General features: G+C 45.0%; 1 protein-coding gene across 11 annotated transcripts in view; it reads left to right on the top strand.

The window, feature by feature from the left end:
* The window catches only part of ABLIM1 (actin binding LIM protein 1), a 329,600-nt gene that overhangs the window by 204,925 nt on the left and 102,007 nt on the right, over positions 1 to 22,668 (top strand). For all 11 annotated transcript variants that reach the window (XM_034931561.2, XM_034931560.2, XM_055092320.3 and 8 more), the window contains exons 5-6: positions 8,220 to 8,346; positions 10,888 to 10,981. In XM_034931561.2, coding sequence (XP_034787452.1) covers positions 8,220 to 8,346; positions 10,888 to 10,981 — 221 coding nt within the window. The remainder of the gene's footprint in view (positions 1 to 8,219; positions 8,347 to 10,887; positions 10,982 to 22,668) is intronic.

Here is a 22,668-nt window from a genome sequence, read left to right as displayed (position 1 = left end):
ATCCATGTGTATAGCCAGGAACTTATTTTGTACTTTTGTTTATGACAAATATGGTTTTTTGTTTTTTTTTAAGATCTATTGTAAAAAAGCATTCCAAGGAAAGCTTGAATTTTCTTGAACATACCTGGGCAACAGTTTCAATACTGAAAATTGATTTTTTAAATGCTTTATTTAAAAATTTTTATAGTAAAGGGCATGCTCTGAACTGTCTTAAAATCCCTCTGGACGTTTTCTAAGTCTCAGTTATCTCAGTGTCTCAGCAAGCATGGGTTAGATGCATAAAGTTTCTCCCTAGTTTTTTAAAGTAATGATTTACATTCAGTTCACAATAGTTCTCTACATAGTCTTTACCTTTGAAGGAACACCTCATGCTCTTGTTCCGTAGTGTCTGTTTTTGCCCCTTTACAATGAAGGAGGCAGGAACCAGAGAAACAAACCCATGATCGTAGATTTAAAGTGAGAGCAGTCCTGTAAGCATCAAAGCCTGTGTTCAAGGGCATTTGAGAAAAGAAGATTTGTCCTCTGTGGTTAATTGGGCAGGCAAAGCCCGGGCCCACTCCAGGCCTTAGTTTCCGGTGTGTAAAATGAAGCATTTGCATCAGATGGTCTATAAAGTCTCTCTGGCTCTCAGATATTCTGTGGTCTGTAAAATGCAGATAATCTCTATTCTCCCAGGTTAGTGGGAGCCCTAGGGTAAACTGAGATAACAGACATGCAAACTTCAGAGCACAAGATGTTAATTTTCTTATGATGATTATGAAACTAATGAGAATCTAAAATGCCTTCCCCAGAAGCTGACAGTGGGCCATTTACAATGTTTTAAAGGGAAGAGGAAATGTAAGTTATGTTAGATTATCGCAGGTATCAGGACAGTAGAGACACCAAGTGTTTACATGTATGTGCCTGAAATTCGGCTCGGTAATTACACATATTACGCAGCCTGGGAAAGCAGGTATTGCTAACCTACTCATTTTACAGATGAAAAAACTGAAGCCCAGTGGTTGCCTAGTTTGCCCAGGGTCCCTCTGTTCAGTGTCAGAGCTGGAATTTGACTCCAGTGCTCTTCAGCTCCAAAATCCTTAACTGCTGTGAGTTGCCCAATTAGTGTCTAGAATAGGCCAAGACACACAGGGGACAAAACAGTGAAGACTTATTTTTCCCTATTGCTACTTTTATTATCCTCTATCAGAGCTGCCTTTTCCACCTTAATTATATCTTTTAGAGACAGGGTCTCACTCTGTCACTCTGTCACCCAGGCTGGAGTGCAATAGCGTGATTACAGCTCACTACAGCCTTGAGCTCCTGGGCTCAAGCAATCCTCCCACCTCAGCCTCCAAAGTAGCTAGGACTTGCAGTCCTAGCGCTGCCACGCCTGGCTATTCTATTTTCTGTAGAGACGGGGGTCTCACTATATTGCCTAGGCTGGTCTTGAATTCATAGCCTCAAGCGATGATCCTCTTGCCTTGGCTTCTCAAAGTGTTAAGATTTAAGGTGTGAGCCACTGTGCCCAGTCTGATGATATCTTAGATTACATAGCTTTCTTGTCACTTTCAGCTCTTCAAAGTCCAGTCCTATTAAAAATTCTCTTCCCCCATCCATTTCAGAGCTTCACCATTTCCTAGGTCAGGCCCAACCCAAATTGGAGACCTGCAATGAGGCTGGTCTTTCTTATCTCCTTTCTGTCCTTCAGGGTTCCTTTGGGGTTTTGAACAGGGGGTGGGGAATTAGAAGTTGAGGGGACAAGGTGTTATATAACTGGCGTTATTGTGCTTCTTTCTGCTAACACTGGCTGGAGATTTTTAGTGGGGATGGGGCATACATTTTGAGTTATTTGACCAAAATTTCTGATTAACCTCTTGCAGCCCACCCTTCTCCATTTCCCAGAATCAGCCCCTACTTCCTCGTGGTCTCCTCATAGCTTGTTACTAATGAAGTCCCCCTACTTAGCAGGCACCTTTCTCAGGTGGACTCATCAAGATGCTGGGGTGTGGGTACCATCCATGTGATATTCATGCACCCCCAGTAATGTGGGTACCATCCATGGGACATTCATGTACCTCCAGTGAGCTGAACAGTGGAAATTCACACCACATCACTTCTGTCTTCTCATTCACCTACCATCAAGGGTGACTCCAGCCAGCTTCCTGCCTTCCCAATTCAGTAGGCTCCAGACTTTTTGTCCATGAATGCTTCTAAGCTCCAGGATACATCAAAAGCTTCTCTTGGCTGGCACAGCAGCGGTAGGGGCTGAGTTTCCCCACTTAGTAAACATCTAGGCAGAGAGTGGGAGGCTGTTCCTCCTTCTAACAGGATCCTGTAACCCTTGCAGCAGAGCAGAGGGGAACACCACTCTCCTGCTGTGTGAAGAGCTCGCTGCTGACTCTCAGCTCTCTGTTTTCCAATGTCTGATTCCAGAGTTGGGTAGGCCATAGGGTTGATAGTCATCGGGCAGAGTCTACCATCTTTTGATAAGTCCTGCAAGGATATTCCTAGCACCTTTCCTTGGAAGATGGGATACTTCTCCCCATCGTTCTCAGCTCGGAGGTTTTAGCCAAAAATTCCAAGACATTAAGAAAAGTCCCATTCTGTATTCTGGAAGTTTTGATCCTGGCTAGGTAGTTGCTCTGAATGGAAATTACTACCTTTATAAATGACTCTACACATTCGAAGCATGCAGGCCTGGGAAGGTAGCGGTGGCTGGGAGTTTAGCTAGCACATGGTTCTCTTTTTTTATAGCTAGCCCCATGTCCTCAGCCTTCTTTTCCAGAGAGGCGTCTTCACAGAGTAAGACATCTTTGGGGCCCTTATTCATCTCAAATGAGAAATTCCAGGAAGGCGGAAATAGTTCTCAAGGAGAACATAGGTGCCCAGGCTGAGAGAAGCTTAATTGCTGCCCAGGAGATGACTTCTCTCTTAACTTTCTATCCCCTAACAGTGGTCTTTATTTTCAAGTTGTGTCTTTGCTTCTTTCATAGCTCTGGGATGTCTGAGCACTGAGGTGCTTGTAAAGAACCCAAGACCTAACTCTGCTCCTAACCAAGGAAAAAGGGAGTCTATTGAGTGGCTCACATGTACCAAGCATTGTATTATGCAAAACACTTTACCGTGCATGATCTCTTTTCTTTTTTCCTGAAAGCAACGTGTCCCCTTCTTCAACTTACTTTTGCAGCCCAAGTGTCCATAGCCCTATGCTAAAATACATAAATAAACAAATAAAATATATTAAGAGTGACAGGCAATATCCCTATTGTCAAGGATATTAATTGCCTTTGAACAAAATGATATCAATTTGGAAGCGGCTATGTAGATGGATGTTAATTTAACCTGGACGTGAGTAGCCAAATCCCTGCTTTTTTCTGGCTTTTGATGCCAAGAGTGAAGGGCTCAGGGTCAAGTGTTTAAGGTCAGGCTTTTCTCTTTTTTTTTTTTTTTTTCCATGTTAGGTCATTATTTTTCCTGGGTAGGACACTGGCGAGTTCCTCATGGGTTTTATTTCCTCGATGCCACTGCATATTCACCTACTTCTGACGTTGGCAATAATTCCAATGCCAATCACCAGCTTTCTATATTTATCGGCAGCTGCTTCAGTGATGTGGAAACAATTTTCTCAACAGCTGAAAAACATGAAGATACAGAGTAGGACATTTTGTTCTTTATGAAAGAGCTTAGTTGGAGTGAGCGTGGAAGGAGTGAGCAATCCAGCATGAATCTTTTGTCTCTGCATCTTTTCCGCTCTCTCTAGCACAATGTCAGGCTTGACTGAAGACCATGGCTTTGTCCAGACAGGAGTGGGTAGGCTCTGTGAAATACACCAGAATACTTCGGGTCAGGATTCTCACGTGGGCTGGTATTCCCTTATCTAGGAGGTGCTCTTTGTTGATTTGCTTGATGTGTATCACAGGGATTGGCAGGAAGGAGGCCTAACCTTAGCCTTTATTTGCAGCCCAACCCTACCAGCTGGCTGGTGAGCATTCAGTGAATATTTTTCTATAAAACATGTAGAGTGGCTGTCCCCCATGAGGCACCGTGCAGGGCATGGAGGAGCTCAATGGTATAGATACCACCTGTGAAGTCAGAGAGCTTCCAGTCTGCAAGGCACTTTGACTAGAATGATTGTGAAAACTAAATGGTACCATGTTTACAAAGCCCTCACATGGTACCTGATTCTAGAAAGCCCTCAGTACAGAATGATCATAGCGGTGAGGCAGGAAAATGGGGTCTAGAGACTGGGAGCCTAAGGCGAATCTGAAGTTGACTTCTTAGAATTAAATCAAAAGGAAAACTTCAGCCTCTGATTGGTCATGGGCCAATCTTTCACTTCAGTCTGTGATTGTTTGCAGGTCAAGTTTCCACTTTAGCCTCTGATTGGCCCTGGGCCAGTCCTTCATTTATATAGAGTGTAACTCCACTTCAGCCTCTGATTGGCCATGGGCCAGTCCTTCATTTGTATAGAGTGTAACTCCGCTTCAGCCTCTGATTGGCCGTGGGCCAGTCCTTCATTTGTATAGAGTGTAACTCCGCTTCAGCCTCTGATTGGCCGTGGGCCAGTCCTTCATTTGTATAGAGTGTAACTCCGCTTCAGCCTCTGATTGGCTGCAGGCCAAGCCCTCAAGACTTTCTATCCCCTAACAGTGGTCTTTATTTTCAAATTGTGTCTTTGCTTATTTCATAGCTCTGGGATGTCTGGGCACTGAGGTGCTTGTAAAGAGCCCAAGACCTAACTGCTCCTAACCGAGGAAAAAGGGAGTCTATTGAGTGGCTCACATGTACCAAGCATTGTATTATGCAAAACACTTTACAGTGCATGATCCCTTTTCTTCCTGATAGCAGCCTAGGCAATGGCTGTTGTCCGCATTTTACAGATAAAGAAATGAGGGTTCGGAGAGAGTAACTTGCCCAAGTCTTCCTGACACCAATGCCCATGCTGCTCCTACCTTCCCCACACCAGCCACCTCCCTGGACCTCACTTTTGGTGCAGCAGAGAGACTGCAAACAGCTCTGTCAACCTCGCTGAGCCCATCCATTGTCATTTGTAGCAATGAAAAGCCATCTCTGAAAGTTGATTTTCTCTTTTAAAAATTCTATTGAACAGCATCTTCCTTATTATTAAAATCTTTGCTGCCACCTAGTGGGAATTATGTAATTAGAAGAATAAAGAAAAATTTCAGTTAGACTTGGATTAAAAAATTGTCCATTTCATCCTGGAAAAGGCAAAACTATGTAGACAGTGAAAAGATCAGTGGTTTCCAGGAGTTAGGAGGAGGGAGGGATGAATAGATGGGGTACAGAGAGTTTTTAGGGTAGTGACACTACTCTGTATGATACTCTAAGAGCAGGTACATATCATTATACCTTTGTCCAAACTCAGAATGTCCAACATCAAGACTGAACCCTAATGTAAGCTGTGGACTCTGGGCTATCATGATGTGTCAATGTCAGTTCATCAGTTCATCAATTATGACAATGGTTCCACTCTGGTGGGGGATGTTGCTAATGGGGGAGGCTGTGCACGGGGAGGGACTGGGGTTGTATCAGAAATCTCTGTACCTTCTGCTCAATTTTGCTGTGAACCTACACCTGCTCTAAAAATAGTCTTTTTTTAAAAAAAAACTGTCAGTTTTCTTACATCCATACTGTGCTCCTAACCTTTAAAAATTTTATTTTTAAACTAATATCGTGGCCTTCCATTTTTATCTTTATAGTAAACTACCAGATGTGAGGTTCCTTTTATAAAAATTTTGGTCAGATGTTGGAATTCATATAAACCCCAGCTTTTAAAAAAATGCTTAATCTTTTATGACCATCTAATATACACTCATATGCATATGACCATCTAATACACACCCATATGTGTACTAGATAATGGGCCATACATTAAGAAATTCTAATTTGCAATATTCAGAACTTATATTTTTAAATTTTATAAATAGTCAAATTTTTTACATTATCATGGTTTAAAAATTCAAACAACACAGAGGATGTGAAGTTAAACAGTAAAGTCCTCCTCCAGAGAGGGAAGTTTCTTAAGAATTTTTAATGTTTTCCCCCAGAAATGTTCTATTCTGGGACTAGGACACACACACCATTTTCTTTACTACTTTTTTATGAATGAGCTTATGCTATGCTTACTGTTCTATGGCCTGCTTTTTTTACTTGATCTATTTTGAACATCTTTCCATGCCAGAGCACAAATCTGCCTCGTTCTTTTGAACAGCACATAGTATTCCATTATCAACTATACTATAATTTATTTAACTGGCCCTTCACTGATGGTCCATATAGCCTATTTCCAGTTTTTGTTATTAGAGAAATGCTGTAGGGAACATATGCATGCACATATGTGCTTTTGCAAATATATTTGTAGAATAAAATCTTAGACATAAAATAATTACTGGATCTCAAGGTTATGTGAACACCCACTGTCCAAGATCACCAGAAATATACCTGTCATTAAAAAAAAAAAAAAGAACGGGTTAAACTAGCTTCAGCAAGAGGGAAGCCAGAGGAACTGTGAGCCCACTCTGGGTGCAGTTTGGAGGAGTTTTCACAGCATTTGGGCTTGTGCTGGGTAATTTTATTTATTTATTTATTTATTTAATTACTTTATTTATTGAGACGGAGCTTCGTTCTTGTTGCCCAGGCTGGAGTGCAATGGCATGATCTCAGCTTACTGCACCTCTGCCTCCCGGGTTCAAGCAATTCTCCTGCCTCAGCCTACTGAGTAGCTGGGATTACAGGCGTGCGCCACCATTCCCAGCTAATTTTTTGTATTTTGTAGAGACAGGGTTTCACCGCATTAGTCAGGCTGGTCTTGAACTCATGACCTCAGGTGATCCATCTGCCTCGGCCTCCCAAAGTTCCGGGATTACAGGTATGTACCACCGCACCCAGCCCAAGTGCTAGGTAATTTTAAAGAGGATTCAAAGGATTAGAAGCAGTTCTAGGTTAAGTGTTGTCAAGAAGCAGGACCAGGTCAGTGATTGGGTCTCAAGTTTTTCTGGATGGTCAGAGAATTAAAGTTGGGCTAGAAGCGTCATTAGGAAAAAGCAGTGGCAGTCACGGATGTGGTCAGAAGAGGGGGTTGTTTCATCACTTTGTGTACCAAGTGGACTCTGTCTTGGTCCAAACCTGGCCACTAAGTGGACTTGCCAGGACATGGCTTTATTCTGTGTGTGTTCTGTCTGATCAGCTGGGAACACGTGGCCAACTTGACATGTGCTTGCTTTCATTCTCTCAGGTACATTGATTTGGAATGTCTGTAGTTGTTGAAGTTGCTTTCCAGAAAGGTTGCACCAATTTACAGTCTTCTGGGTTCTTTTTAATACCCAACTTCCCTAACAGAATGAAGCAGTCGATAATCAGATTAATTATGGCAATTGTAATAACAGCAAATGTTTCTAGTCACTTCCAATGTGCCATCTACTGCTAAATCTATTAAATGCACTGAATCCTCATCAGAGGGCTGAGACCAGGTGCTGATAACATTCCCACTTCCCTAAGAAGAAACCCAGGCTTCAAAAGGGTGTAACTTGCTTTGATCACATAGCTAGCCAACGAGGAGTTAGCTGGGGTTCAGCAATGGGATGTCTTATTCCAGGCCCACACTCTTTACCATGAAGAAATAATTTCTCCTTTATTATCCTTCCAGGAGCCTGCCAAGGAGAATTGAGAGCTAAGGAGTTAAGAGCCATTTCATTGATGATCACAAATCTTTGAAAGGCTGGTTTGGATTGATAAGGAAGTAGGGTCCCATTTACAAAAATGAGATTTACGGGCAGCCTCCAGGAGTAATCACGTATATAGTGTTAGGCGAAGCATCAGCATGAAGTGCTGAGTTGTTCACAGTGCCCTCAATTAATAAATGCCTATGCGCACTTTCTTAAAATCACAGCCAAGACACTATAATTAAGTATTCTCTGGGCGATCTGTAGCTCAGAGGATGCATTAAAAAACCCCCAAGTAAGCAGATGGGTGAAGGACATCCATCCCCTTAGATCCACGGAGGTTCATGAAGCTTCCGTTCTGTGTCCTTCCGAGGACGCAGCGTGTGAGCCTTCACCAAGAAAGATTTTGTGCAGGGAAAGAAACTGACCCGAGATGGTGCTTGAGTAAATATTGATTGAGTGTGTGATGGGCACACAGTGGGGTTGAAATTGGGCTGCCTGCTTGGATTTAGCAAAGGAAATGTGTAGTAACCACTGGCGGCTGCTCTTTTTCAGATTGTGCCGGCTGCGGAAGAGATATCAAGAATGGGCAGGCGCTGCTGGCGCTGGATAAGCAGTGGCACTTGGGGTGCTTTAAATGCAAGTCCTGCGGGAAGGTCCTCACCGGGGAGTACATCAGCAAGTAAGGCTGGGCGCGGGCACGCGTTCCTTTCAGTGGGCACCGGGCGTTGTGGTTCTTCTGCAGGTCCTGGTCTCAGGGGCCCCACCCCATCAATGGTGCTGAAATTGTTCACATCCTGCCATCATAATGAACTTGTTGCTATAAAACTTTTGAAAAGAATTGTATTCTTTTGCTTTGGCTACTAAAAACCTAATGATATGTTAATCATTGCCTAATTTAACAATTAATGAAGCTGACACTGTTACACTGTATGTCATTACCAATTAAGCATTTAATAATTTCCCTGTTGCTGTTCATTCTCCTATGAGGAACTAGTAAGCCTTTGTTCTCCTTCCACGGCTGGAGTACATTCATAGACGCTCCCCAAAAACACACAAAGCCTAGGTTGTGGGCCCTTTAGGACTGCACAAAACAGCCTGCCAGGAAATGGGCTCATGTTCAATAATAGTGGTTAATAGCTACAGTTAAGGAAGTGAGGCTTTTTTTTTTTTAAATGTAGCCTGGCAATGAGGGGAAATTTTCCACCGTATACCTTTTCATGCCTTAAAAAAAATTTTCCTGCTGGGCGTGGTGGCTCACACCTGTAATCTCAACACTTGGGAGGCCAAGGTGGGAGGATCACTTGAGCTCAGGAGTTCGAGACCAGCCTGAGCAACGTAGCGAGACCTCATCTCTACTAATATAAATAAATAAATAAGCAAGCAAGCCAGGCATGGTGGCACATGCCTGTAGTCCCAGCTACTTGGGAGTCTGAGGTGGGAGGATCACTTGAGCCCAGGAGATCAAGGCTGCAGTGAACTATTATCGCACCACTGCACTCCAGCCAGGGCAACTGAGTGAGACCTTGTCTCAAAAAATAAACAAATAAATTCATTCATTCATTTCCCCAACCACATGAAATCACCTATTCAAAAATATTAATGAATGTAGTTTAAAAATATAGTGAAACAAACAAGCAAACAAAAGGTTGCTTGGGCCCCACCCGCTAGAAATCTAATTCTACAGGCCCAGGGTAAGGCTGAAACACCTGCACTGAAAGGGCAAGAAGGCTGGGTGCGGTGGCTGATGCCTGTAATCCCAGTACTTTGGGAGGCCGAGGCAGTCGGATCACCTGAGGTTGAGAGTTCGAGACCAGCCTGGCCAATATGGTGAAACCTCATCTGTACTAAAAATACAAAAACTGAGCCGGGCGTGGTGGTGGGCACCTGCAACCCCAGCTACTTGGGAGGCTGAGACAGGAGAATTGCTTGAACCTGGGAGGCGGAGGTTGCAGTGAGCCCAGATCGCACCACTGTACTCCAGCCTGGAGACAGAGCAAGAGTCTGTCTCAAAAAAAAAAAAAAAGACAGAAAAGAAAAGGCAAGAAGCTCTTCAGGTGACCATTATGGACAAAATAAGACAGGTGCCCGGCTTCTAACGGAACATTGCAAGCTATGCAGGGGTGGGTAACTTGGCAGTCTAGGGTGGCACTCTATAGCTTTTCCATGCAATCACACACAGGATATAATATTTTTCCTGTGCTCCAAAGAGGTTGACTGAGCTGGAGGAGGCGGCCCTGGGCCCCGGAGGCCTCCTGAGAGCTGAGGAGGTGGTGTCTGCAGGCTGTTCAGAGGCTGTACTCTGGCATGTGGGCCCCTTGTAGGGGGATGAATGCTGAGCCCACATCTGATGGGCTCAGTGTTCTTTTTTTTTTTTTTTTTTTTTTTGAGATGGGGTCTTGTGCTGTCACCCAGGCTGGAATGCAATGGTGTGTGATCTTGGCTCACTGAAACCTCCACCTCCTGGGTTCAAGCAATTCTCCTGCCTCAGCCTTCTGGGTAGCTGGGACTTACAGCTACACCTCACCACACCTGGCTAATTTTTGTATTTTTTTTAAAGTAGAAACAGGGCTTCCCCATGTTGGCCAGACTGGTCTCAAACTCCTGACCTCAGTTGATCCACCCACCTCAGCCTCCCAAAGTGCTGGGACTACAGGCATGAGCCACCGTGCAGGGCCTCAGTGTCATATTAATAACTATATGTATTATATACATTAACAATATTTTATAGCTTTGCCTTTATTGTGGTTTTAATGAAATTGTTGCTAGTGTTTTGCCTTCAGGTGTGATATTGCCTATTGATTTGCCAGTATCTTCTTCAGGTTCATTAACACCATTCTTTCTCTGGTTTATTAATTATTGTTATGTGGGCTCAGTGGGCTCAGTGCTCCTACGTGCCCAGGGGGCCTGTGGAGAGAGAATGCTGCCAGGCTTTCTGCTAGTTAGCTCTGAGACAGTAAAAAAATCGGCAAGGGTGACCATATGGCGACATGGCTGTTTCGCCTGTGTGGCACCGAGAGCCGCAGAGCGCTCTCTGGATCGTTTTGTTTGTGGTTTTGATCCTGTCTGGCCAGGTCTGACTGGATTGCCAGGCATGTGAACACTGGGCGGGGGAGAAATATGTCCTGCCCTTCTGTGGAAAGACCTTGGAGAAATGTGGTTTTGGTGTCTTCTCCAGCCCCTGGCCACCTCCTCAGGAGCCGAACACGTTTTTGTCTTGCAGGGATGGTGCTCCGTACTGTGAAAAGGACTACCAGGGACTCTTTGGGGTGAAATGTGAGGCGTGTCACCAGTTTATCACAGGGAAAGTCCTGGAGGTAAGTGGCAGACCGGCTCCCTCATAGCTACCGCCATCTTCCTCAGCGGCCCTCAGAAACAAACAGGAGGGGACCCTTTCCCACCTCCTCCATCTTTTTTTCACCTGTGGAGAAAGAAAGTAGTCGCAGGTGACTATTTTCAAGAATTAAGGTGCTGCACTCTCCTCAAAGGCTCACGTGGAAATTAGAATGATGGAGAATTTGCAAAGGAAAAAAAAAAGAATGATAAAGGTTCTGGTAGGAGTTATGTAGGACAGGCTATATTAGACCATTTTCATTTTTAGAAGTTAGACAAGAGTAAATGAAGAGGGTGTGAAATCATGTGTGTATACATCCATGTGTGCGTGTGTGCATATGTGTATGCATGCATCTGTGGGCGTGTGCAGATTCAGGGAGCAGAGGCTCAGAATGGAAGCTAAGAAAGGAAGGGTGGGGGAAAGGTAGAGGCGTTGGCTTCCCCAAACTTCAAAAACCACATCCTGTGTGACCCAGAGCACCCTGTGGCCGGGGCTGAGCTGAAGCCTGTCAAGTTCAGGTGCGACCGCCTCCAGCTAGGGAGCTTTCTTCCTGCTTTCTCAGCAGCTGCCACACAGGCTTCTGCCTCTGGGCTGAGCCAGTTCCTCTGGGGTGAGACACAGAATTCTGGGGCCAGAGTTCAGAAGGAGTCGCTACCCTACTTCTCCCAGGCCTGTGGGGTGTCAGCCATGTCCAAGGAAGAAGTAAGACTGCCTCATCTGTGGCCCACCTGCCAGCGTGGAGAGTATAGCCCAAGCAGAGGTGGGTCAGGAAGCCCCACAACTAGGGGGATGACTACAGGTGCTGCAGCTTGTCATCTTGCTTTGTCAGGCACCAGGCTGCTAAATCCACGGAGCCATGTTCCACCTTCCCAGCAGGGCACGTTTCAGAGACACAGACACAGATCTGAGGCCCCCCTCCCCGCCACCATGGTGTTTCTGGGCTGCGCTGTCTCTTCCATGGGGTTTCACAGCAAAGGCCCAGTGTAGCCCCCTAAATCCCACTGTAAACCCTTTTCATGAAGCACAGAGGGGCCAGCATTGGCTGTGTGCTGGGACGTGGGCAGCTGATTGCATTTGGGAGAGAAGGGTGTGGTTGTGGTCAAATGCAGTTGCCTCTTAGCCCGAGGAAGAGGGTTCTGGGAAGAGGGAGCAATACCTGCAGAGGCTCAGAGGTGAGGAAAAGCACAGGATACATAAGAAACGTCAGTTGGGCAGGAGCACCGATGTGACAGATGATGCTGGAGAAGTGGGCAGGGTCCCAAGAGTCATATTCTGGAGTTTGGGTGTTACCCTAAAAGCGGTGGGAAGCCATTGAACTGCTTGTAGCTGGAGTGTCATGTGATTAGACCAGGTTGTTGTGTAAAGAACGTATGAGAGTTCTCAAATCTATGTACACACGTGTTCACAGCAGCCCTATTCACAACAGCCGAAAGGTAGAAACAACCCAATGTCCATCAGCAGGTGAATGGATAACAACATGTGGTGTATCCAACTAGTGGAATATTATCCAGCCTTGAAGCAGTGCTGCCAACCACAGGATGAGCCTTTAAGTAAAAGAAACCAGCCACAAAAGGCCACATATTGTATGATGCCATTTATATAAAATATCTAGAATAGGTAAATCCATACAGAGAGAAAGCAGATTGGTAGTTGCCAAAGGCTGGGGGAAGGGGAAATAGGAAATTACTGCTTTATGGATACAGGATTTCCTTTTGGGGTGATGAAAATATTTTGGAATTAGAGGAGGTGGTTGCATAGCATTGTGAATGAATGTACTAAGTGCCACTGAATTGTTCACTTTAAAATGTTTAATTTTATAGTACGTGCATTTCAGCTCAGATGTTTTTTAAATGGCTGGGAAGGGAGTTGGGGTGGAGACAGGCCAGCTAGGAGGCTACTACAGAACTTTGGGCACAAAATGATGGTGGTGCTGGCTGGAGTGGAGCCTGAGAAATGGGCCCCCACCCTCCGCACACACAGGAAGGGTGGAAAGAGTTCTCTCATAGCCTTTCCAATAAAGCTTTAATTATTGACCCAAGGACACTTCAAAACTAGTGTCTTGACCAGGGAGAAAGAAGCATATCCCCAGGAAGGCTGTTGGAGAAGGTGGATGGGACCCACCTGATGGGGAGCTTGGAGTCCGAGGGGTCCCATCACAGCGCTCAGAGTGTGATGCACAGGAGGTTGGTGCCTCCCCTCCTGGCCCTGAGTCCATCCCTCATCCCTCACCAGAGAGCTCTTCTCAGAAGTGCCCTGATTGGGGCCTGACACCATTTCCCTTGGGATTCCTGAGTTTGATCTCTTGTGGAGGACTGAAATAAACCTGCTGAGTTGGGAGCAACTTGGAAATTTCCTTCTCCTCCTCCTTCTTCTTTTTCTTTTTCTTTCTTTTTTCTTCTTCTTCCTCCTTGTTCCTCCTCCTCCTCGTCCTCCTCCTTCTTCTTCTCCTCCTCCCTTCTCCCTCCTCCTTCCTCCTTTCTTCCTTCTAACTTTTTTCTTTCTTCCTTCTTACTTCTTCTTCTTTCTTCCTTCTTCTTTATTATCTTCTTCTTCTTTTCTTTTTTTTTTCTTTCTTTCTTTTTTTTAGAGACAGGGTTTTGCTCTGTTGCCCAGGCTGGAGTGCAGTGGTACAATCATACCTCACTGCAACTTTGAACTCCTGGGCTCAAGCTATCTTTCTGCACAGCCCCCTGAGTAGCTGGGACTACAGGTGCATGCCATCACACCCAACTAATTTTGTTATTTTTTGTAAAGAACGGGAGTCTCACTCTATTGTCCAGGCTGGTCTCTAACTCCTGGCCTCAGGCAATCCTCCTGCCTCAGCCTCCCAAAGTGCTGAGATTACAGGCATGAGCAACCAAGCCTGGCCCTCATAAAAAGAAACCATAGAACATCAGAATGATTTCCCAGATGTCCAGCTGTACAAAGAGAGGCGAGAAAATACTGAACGTGGTCCCCACATTTGTGACAGCCGTGTTTGCAGTCTTCTTAGTCCACATGTGGAGCTGTGTTCCCCCAAAACATGCTGGGGAGGGAAAAGGGCTCTGTGTGTGTGTGTGTCTGAGTGTGTGTGAGTGTGTGTATGTGTGTGTGTTGATTCCCTTCAGATTTAGCTCAACAGCTGTGGGGAAGAAAATCTAAAATAAAGCTAGATCCAAGAACATGCCATTTGGAAGAAACATCTGCTTACTCTGTTTTCTGCTTCAAGACCTGAGTCATTTGGCATTCACTATGGCTGCAGAGGCCTCTTCTCAAATTGGCTTCAGGTTTCTGTGAAGGCCGTTTTGTGAGACTTAAGACTTGGAGACTTTCCATGCGGGGCTTTCAGAGTTGAGGCGTCTGGGAGTAGTTTGCACCATGTTCAGCCTCCACCCAGCAGACGTAGTCCTCAGATGGGCGTGTGAGCTAGAAAAATGTCCTGCAGGGTTATCACACTGACGTGTGACAGCTTGTGAGTCGGTTTGGCTTGGTTACCAACACAAAGCAGGACGGTCTCCACACACTCCTCCCTCGGCCTCTCATGCTTGGGTCTTGGTGGTGGTGAAATATTATGATGGTGGATTTGTTGTAAATACTGTGAACCTTGGGGTTTTGTGGGTTTTTTATATTTATTTTATCCACAGATGAATTTATTTTATCCCTTTACAAATGTATTAGTTTTCTGTGTCAGCTGTAGCAGTGGTGGCTTAAAACAACAAGCTTAAACAGTTCTTGAGGTTCTTGAGTTTCTTGAGGTTAGTTCTTAAACTGAGTTCTGTCAGTTCTTGAGGTTAGACGTCTGAAAGCAAGGTGCGGGCAAGGCCATGCTGTCTTTGAAGGCTCTAGTGAAGGGCCCTTCCTCGCCTCTCCCAGTTTCTGATGGCTCTGCGTGTTGCTTGACTTGTGGCAGCCTCCCAATCTCTGGCTTTGTCTTCATATGGCCGCCTTTTGCGTGTTGTCTCCTTTTCTCTGTTACAGTTCCCTCTGCCTCTTTCCTGTAAAGCCACTTGTCATTGGATTCAGGGCCCACCCAGATAATCCAAGATGACCTCCCCATCTCAAGATCCTTTGCTTAATTACATCTGCAAAGACTCTTCTCCCAAATAAGCTAGCATTCACAGGTTCCAGGGAATTGATAGGGAGTCTCTTTTGGTGATGATCAGGTCACCATTCAACCCGCTTGAGTAAGCCTGGGAAATCATGCACGTATCATCCCAGCGAGGCCTGCAGACCCTGTGTGGTTTTAATTTAACACTCACTGAGCCCTAAGAGGACCCTAAGGCCTCTCTAGGTGTGGTGTCACCAGAGATGCCACCAGACACCTGAGGGACCTTTGAGAAAGAGAAAGGTCACTGGACAATGATAGAGAAGAGACGCTCCAGGTCTGGCTGTGTCACTCATTCCTGAGTGACTTGGGGCAGGTTGTTCAGCCTCTTGGGGCTGTCTTCATTTCCCAGGTAAAGGGACTGGCATGTAACCTCCAGCAGCCCTCGAGTTCTCTCTGTCTCTGTCATTCCTTAATCCTTGTAAGCCCTGAAAATCACATCAGCTTGAACGGGTGGGGAGGCGGGCCCGAGCACCAGCGGCTCAGTTGAAAAGGCTCTGGGTGGCAGCCAATCTGAATCTGTACTCACCAGCTGGGGGCCCTTGGGCAAGGCTTGCCACTTCTTTGAGCCTCAGTTTTCTTTTCTTTAAGTGCAAGAATTGAAAATATACATGTAATTCCAAGACTTGGGCTGCTAGACCTCCCGGAGTCCCTTCGGCTCTAAGGATCTGAGTTCTAGAATTCTCATGTCTTGGCTGTAAGGGATCAGACAGAGCCAATGGTTCTTTTTTTCTGGAAACCAGCACGTAGCACTCAGCATAGAGCATACACTCAAATTGTAGCTTGATTTCTCATCACTTGTTTTCAGTTTTGTTTTCAACAGCAAGATTCTCTTTTTAGGGAGATCTTGCTATAAATGGTACATCTTCAAATGCTTCTGCTGATTAACTTATAAATTTAGGAGAGTTCTGAAGATATTTACAACCTGCCTCCTAATTAAGAAGTGCAGGGGCAAATGAGTGTGAGATACTCCAGTTTGCTCTCTCCATCTTTTCTCCAAACTTCTCCCCCTTCCTTCTCCCCTCCTCCTCCCCCTTCCCCTGCCCCCACCTTCTTTCTGCCTAACAGCCTAATGGTAACAGGAAGCTGGAAGAGACTTCAGACTTAGGTCACTAATGTCATGGGGGAGTGGGGCATCTCTTTGGAATGCATTTCTTCCCATCTTTGGTAGATAGCCCTAGGACAGCTCTCACTCCAGCAGACATCCTTTCCAGGGTACAGGTGGTTACCTGCTAGCCTCATAAAGAAAAGAAACAGCAACAAAATGGTTGTTATTATCAACAGCAACAGCTAGTTTCAAAATGAAGGCAGCTCATGGTGGGTGTAATCAAGTAAGGACTCCCAAATTTATAAGGGGGTTAGTCTCATATCTCCAACCCTAAATTTAAGTAAGACAGCAACTGAGTTTCTTGGTCTCTCTTTACAAAGGTATAACCATCTCTAGGCACATAGCTAAAAGTAGATTGTTTTTGATGGTGCTTTCTTAAGATATGGAATCTTCTCTGGAACACCACACTCTTACGTAATACTTCCCATACCTCTTTTTTGTTGTTGTTGTTGTTGTTTGAGACAGAGTCTTGCTCTGTTGCCCAGGCTGGAGTGCAGTAGTATGATCTCAGCTCACTGCAACCCCCACCTCCTGGGTTCAAGCGATTCGCCTGTCTCACCCTCCTAAGTAGCTGGTATTACAGGTGCACGCCACCATGCCCAGTTAATTTTTGTATTTTTAGTAGAGATGGGGTTTCACCACGTTGGCCAGGCTGGTCTTGAACTCCTGACCTCAGGTGATCTGCCCGCCTTGGCCTCCCAAAGTGCTGGGATTATAGGCGTGAGCCATCGCGCCCAGCCCCATACCTCTTTGGATTAGATAGAGGTTGAATCTATTCTTGACAAGTGTTTGGAAAAAAAAGCAAATGTCAAACTGAAAACAGAAGCCTGGAGGGTAAAGGAAAAGGTTTTGTCCCATGTGTTTTTCCCTTAGTCTTGGGCTGTTTTACCAGCAGACTAACGAAGGGTGGGCTTGACTTTCTCTTGGCCTCTCAAGCTGTCTTATGCAATTCCTATGCCCCCAGGGGCTACCTGTGTGCATGGAGCACTGCACTGGTTCACTCAGGACAAAGGCGCTCGGCCCTCGGCCCACACTGCAGAGTGGTACTTCCCTGAGCAGGCACCTGCCAGGCTGCACGGGAGCATTCTTTTGTTCTCCTCCCTGAAAGGAAAGTTGTCTTATGTGCATTCTGACCACAGAGGGAGAGGGCGGGGCTCTGAGTCCCACGATTTCCCTTTCCTCACATCACCGCACCCAGAAATCAGTTGGCCTGGGTTCATCTGGTCTTTCCGGGCGGGCTGGTGGCATCTGTCCTTGTGTCTCGTGGTATTTACTGTGCCACCTGTGCTCTCTGGGAACGTGCAGTGATGTCTGTGACAGCCTGTACACCCACCACATAAGAAAGAGCCTCAGACAGAGCCAAGGGAAGTCCTCTAGACCCTGGAATGCCTGTCCATTTTGCCCTACGAGGCCACCCTCCCCTGTCTTTATATGTTAACTTGGAAAGGGTGGACAGCAGGACAGGATTTAGACTCGCTTTTAGACCCCTCCTGCTGAACTCCTGGGGTGAAGGAAATGGAATCACAATGGGATTCAGCCAAATCCTTTTCCTTGGCTGTCAGAGGAATTAAAAACTGGTGGCTCTGTTTTGTTTTGCTTTTGGACTGATTAAAAAAACTGCTTTTTCACAAAGCTGAGGGGCAAATGTTTATGATGTTTCTGAGGTGAATTCACATTATAAATTGGAGGCCTTTTTCCCCTTCCTTCTTTTTGGCATAGGTATTTTAAGTATGTTATGTGGCAGTAATCATAAGCAGTGAGTAGGTCTTGTTCTGGGCTAAGCTATTCTCTAGTGAGCAAAACATAGGTTATCCTAGGATGCTTGCATGACATCTAATCTTTTTGTCACCATCAGAGATGTAATTTGCAAAAGAGAAGCTGACATGTCAATTCCCCTTTTCTTGTTCTGTGTATATCATACACTTGCAAGGAACAAATAATAACCCGTGTCCATGCTGAAGGCTAATTGCATTCTTCTCATTCTCACTGTGCTCAGAGGAATTTATGCTTTCATCCAATTAATTAATTGTAGACCCAAATATTTTTGAGGATCATGTTATCTGATCCTCAAGTTATCTGAGTATATTGGTTGAGATGGTCTATGTCCCAGTGGACAGTAAGCCACCACTGTATCCTGACCTTGTATAATATTTTTAACATCTGCAAGTGATCTCATAAACATTTAATTCTCACCACAGGCCTGCAAGCTGGTCAGGGCAGTTAGTTACTAGTCACCTTCATTTACAGATGAGGCTACTGAGTGCCCGAGACTCTGGAGCTAATTGGTGTGACAGAACCATGATTAGAAAATAGATCTCTTAGGTTGGTGAATGGATACAAACATGCAGTTAGAACAAAGAAGTTCAATGTTCAGTAGCAGACTAGGGTGACTACAGTTAACCAGCAATATACTGTATATTTCAAAGTAGCTGGGAGACAGAGATGATAAATACTGAAGGTGATAAATACTCCAGATACCCTGACTTGAGCATTATACATTATATGCATGTAAAAAAATACTCATATGAACCCCATAAATATGTAAAATATTATGTATCAATAAAAGAAAAAATAAGGAAAATAGGTCTCTTTCAATTCTCAGAAGATAGGGACATACACACATAGAGACAGAGAGAGAGAGTGAGTGAGCCTGAACTTTATTATCTACCTGACAATAATCATTACAGAAAACAAATAATTTGCCCCTTGATATAACTTGCTGAAGGACCAAAAGTTACCATTCCTGGTGGATGGCAAAGGCCTGTCTCAGTGTCCCTTTTATACCTATTCTCAGGACAATAAACATGTACTGCTTGGTTGGTTTACTTTTTACCAGTGTAAAATGTCACTGAAAATCAGTGACTTTGCTCATAGAGTCTGCTGTGTTTCTGTGCCTCATAGTCTGGCCTCCTTGAATCATCTGTAGCCTCCACCAGGCCACCGGGCTCTGCCCTTAGAGAATGTTGTGGATGGATGATGCTGTCTCAAGTTTGAGAGCATATTTTCTTCATGAAGCTCTGGTTTCGGACTCTGCAGCTCAATGGACAGTCAGGAAGGCCCTGTGAAACAGAGTCAGTACTGAGACACTGGTCACCTTGTGTATTGTCAGACCATCACTTGACAATAAACTGGAGAAATCGCTTCATTTTAAATATGAATTAAGCAAAAGGTGGTATATCTAGAAAATGGAATATTATTCAGCCATAAAAAGGAACAAAGTTCTGATATATACTACAACTTCGAGGTACCTTGAAAACATTATGTGAACAAAAAGTCAGGGCCAGGTGTGGTGGCTCACGCCTGTAATCCCAGCACTTTGGGAGGCCAAGGTGGGCAGATCACCTGAGGTCGGGAGTTCGAGACCAGCCTGGCCAGCATGGTGAAACCCCGTCTCTACTAAAAGTACAAAAATAAGCTGGGCATGGTGGCAGTTACCTGTAATCCCAGCTACTCAGGAAGCTGAGGCATGAGAATCACTTGAACCCAGGAGGCGGAGGTTGCAGTGAGCTGAGATCATGCCATTGCACTCCAGCCTGGGCGACAGAGTGAGACTCCATCTCAAAAAAAAAAAAAAAAAAAAAGAAAGAAAGAAAGAAAGAAGGAAAAAGTCACAAAAGACCATAATTGTCCAATACCATTTGTATGAAATGTGTGGAATAGGCAAATCCACAGAGACAGGCAGTAAGTTAGAGAATGCCAGGGGCTGGGGGAAGGGGGAAATAACAAATGACTGCTAATGGGTATGGGGTTTCTTTTTGGAGTAATGAAATGTTCTAGAATTAGACAGTGGTGACGGCTGCACAACTCAATAAGTATAGTCATCCCTCAGTATATGCAGGGGATTGGTTCCAGGACCACCATCCCCCTGGTAAATCTGTCAGACTTAAGTCCCAAAGTCAGTCCTGAGGAACTGACTTATATGAAAAGTCAACCCTCTGTGTACAGAGGTTTTGCATCCCTTGAATGCTGTATTTTTTCAATCCACGTTTGGTTAAAAGAAAGGGAACCATGTGGTTCAAACCCATGCTGTTCAAGGGTCAACTGTATACTAAAAATTACTGAATTATATACTTTAAAATGGTGAATTGTATGGTATGTGATTTATCTCTCAATTTCACATACACACATCTACCTATCTAGCTAGCTATGCAAGAATGGCCATTCAAGTCAATAAACGTCTTAATGCAAGATTCTATGCTAGGCTTGGCCAGGCACGGTGGCTCATGCCTGTAATCTCAGCACTTTGGGAGGCCGAGGTGGGAGATCACCTGAGGTCAGGAGTTCAAGACAAGCCTGGCCAACGTGGCGAAACCCCATCTCTACTAAAAATACAAAAATTAGCCGGGCATGGTGACGTAAGTCTGTAATCCCAGCTACTCAGGAGGCTGAGGCAGGAGGATCGCTTGAACCCAGGAGGCAGAGGCTGCGGTGAGCCAAGATCATGCAACTGCACTCCAGCCTGGGCAACAGAGCAAGACAACATCTCAGGGAGAAAAAAAAAAAAGATTCTATTCTAGGCTCTTTCCCTCTGTGGGAGCCTAAATTTTGTTTTCTTGTGTGGCAAGAGGTTACACTGCACAGGACATGGCCTTGATTGTAGAGTGTAGCTTAGTGAATGTAAAACCTCTCCAGTGCTGGGAAAGTCGACTCAAGTTGAAATCCAATGTATGGTTTGTGATGAGTTGGTTTTGCAACACTTTACTGGAGAAGAACAACCTGGTGCTAATATTTTGTCCCCTTCATGGCTATCAGGTTGGGAATTGACCCAGTAGGGCAGAGCACATTGATTGAATGAATGATTTGAGGAAAATCTATCTGATTCACCCGAAGCTGGCCACTTTCTCTTACTTTCACAACAGGAGGAAATGTGTTGTGCCAGGGCACCAGCAGACTGCATTCCCATGCAGTAAAGATTTAATATTTATGGAAAAATCACCCCATTTCCTGTCAGCACAAATGGAAGGGCTTTCTTATCTGGAAATAACAGTTTGAAAAGAATTTCTATTTATCTTGAGTTAAAAGGATGTTTTGTTTTTTTCAGCATTATTTAACTTCAGAGAGTTTAGCTCATGGCTGAAATGTGTGAGCAGGGGAGTAACTGACCCGGCAGGTCAAGTGAGACTCTTCCAGGAAGTCAACCAGGATTATTGAGCATGTGCTAGGAGCCCCACATGTGGCGGGGTGGTGGCGGGGGGTGGGTCACAAAAGAAAATGTAAGATTTAGGATTTGTTCTCAGAGAGATAAGGCATGCGTCTTTAAAAGTCATGGAGTATCCAAGCTGAAAACCTCCTGGAGTGTCCCAGGAACCCCCCACCCCCACGCCGCCTCAGGGATCATGAGTGCCCAGGGCCGTTTCAGCTTCTTCAGAGACCCAGGGCATATGGCAGTTGAGAAATGGCTGGGATTCAATAGCAGAGAGACACAGCCTGCCTGGACAAGTTACCACCAAGTGCAGTAAGGGATAGAGTTCCCGGACTGGCCACTATTCTGGGCACCAAAATGATGTCCCCAGAGTAGTCCTTTCTCCTCTCCAGAACCCAGCACATCAGGGCATCAGAAGGACTCCTGCATCTGCTTTCTCAGGGACCCAGAGCAGTACCCTTCCCCTTCCTGCTGTTCCCTCCCAGCTCCCATCCCTGGCTCTGCTTACCTCTTCTTTTACCACTATAGACATAAAAGGGGTGATCATGCCCCTTCTTCTAAATGATTGATTGCAGGGTGCCCCACCTACCCGACAGAGGTGATCTTCAATGAATTCCACGGGAATTTTCATGACCTTCTCTTGGGGGAGCAGAAAAAGAGTTTAATCTTTGGTGGTGTCTCTCAGTGCACAAGGTAATCCAGGGCCAGATGTGGTAGCTCATGCTTGTAATCCCAGCACTTTGGGAGGCCAAGGCAGGAGGATCACTTGAGACCAAGAGTTCAGGACTAGCCTAGGCAACACAGTAAGACCTCACTTCTACTAAAAATTTTTAAAATTAGCTGGATGTGGTGGTGAGGGTCTATAGTCCCAGCTATTTGGGAGGCTGAAGCAGGGGGACTGCTAGAGCCCAGGTGTTCGAAGCTGCAATGCTGCAGCGAGCTATGATCACACACCACTGCACTCCAGCCTGGGGGACAGAGCAAGACTCTGTCTCAAAACAACAACAACAACAACAAAAACACGATAATTTTGGACCCACCGTATTAAATGGCCAAGTAATGGGCACACACAGTAAATGTCCTGAGTTCAAGAGAGATTTTTGGTGATTACTAAAAAGAAGTCAACTTTGGTTCTTAAGGAATGGGTAGTCAAGGTGAGAAATTTATCTTTGTTTGCTATTGTTACTGAAGGCTTTGTTCACTTTTTGCCAACCTTGTTTCTTTGATTTTAAGCATGTGATTTGATTGTACTGTTTGATTTAATTGCAAGATTATAATAATATGTCCTTTTCTATTCCAAACCAGTAGTCAGCTTATAAATTTTATTTTATTTTT

The sequence above is a fragment of the Pan paniscus genome, chromosome 8 (assembly GCF_029289425.2).
Source record: "Pan paniscus chromosome 8, NHGRI_mPanPan1-v2.0_pri, whole genome shotgun sequence".
NCBI lineage: Eukaryota > Metazoa > Chordata > Mammalia > Primates > Hominidae > Pan > Pan paniscus.
This window is presented reverse-complemented; position numbering and strand designations above follow the sequence as displayed.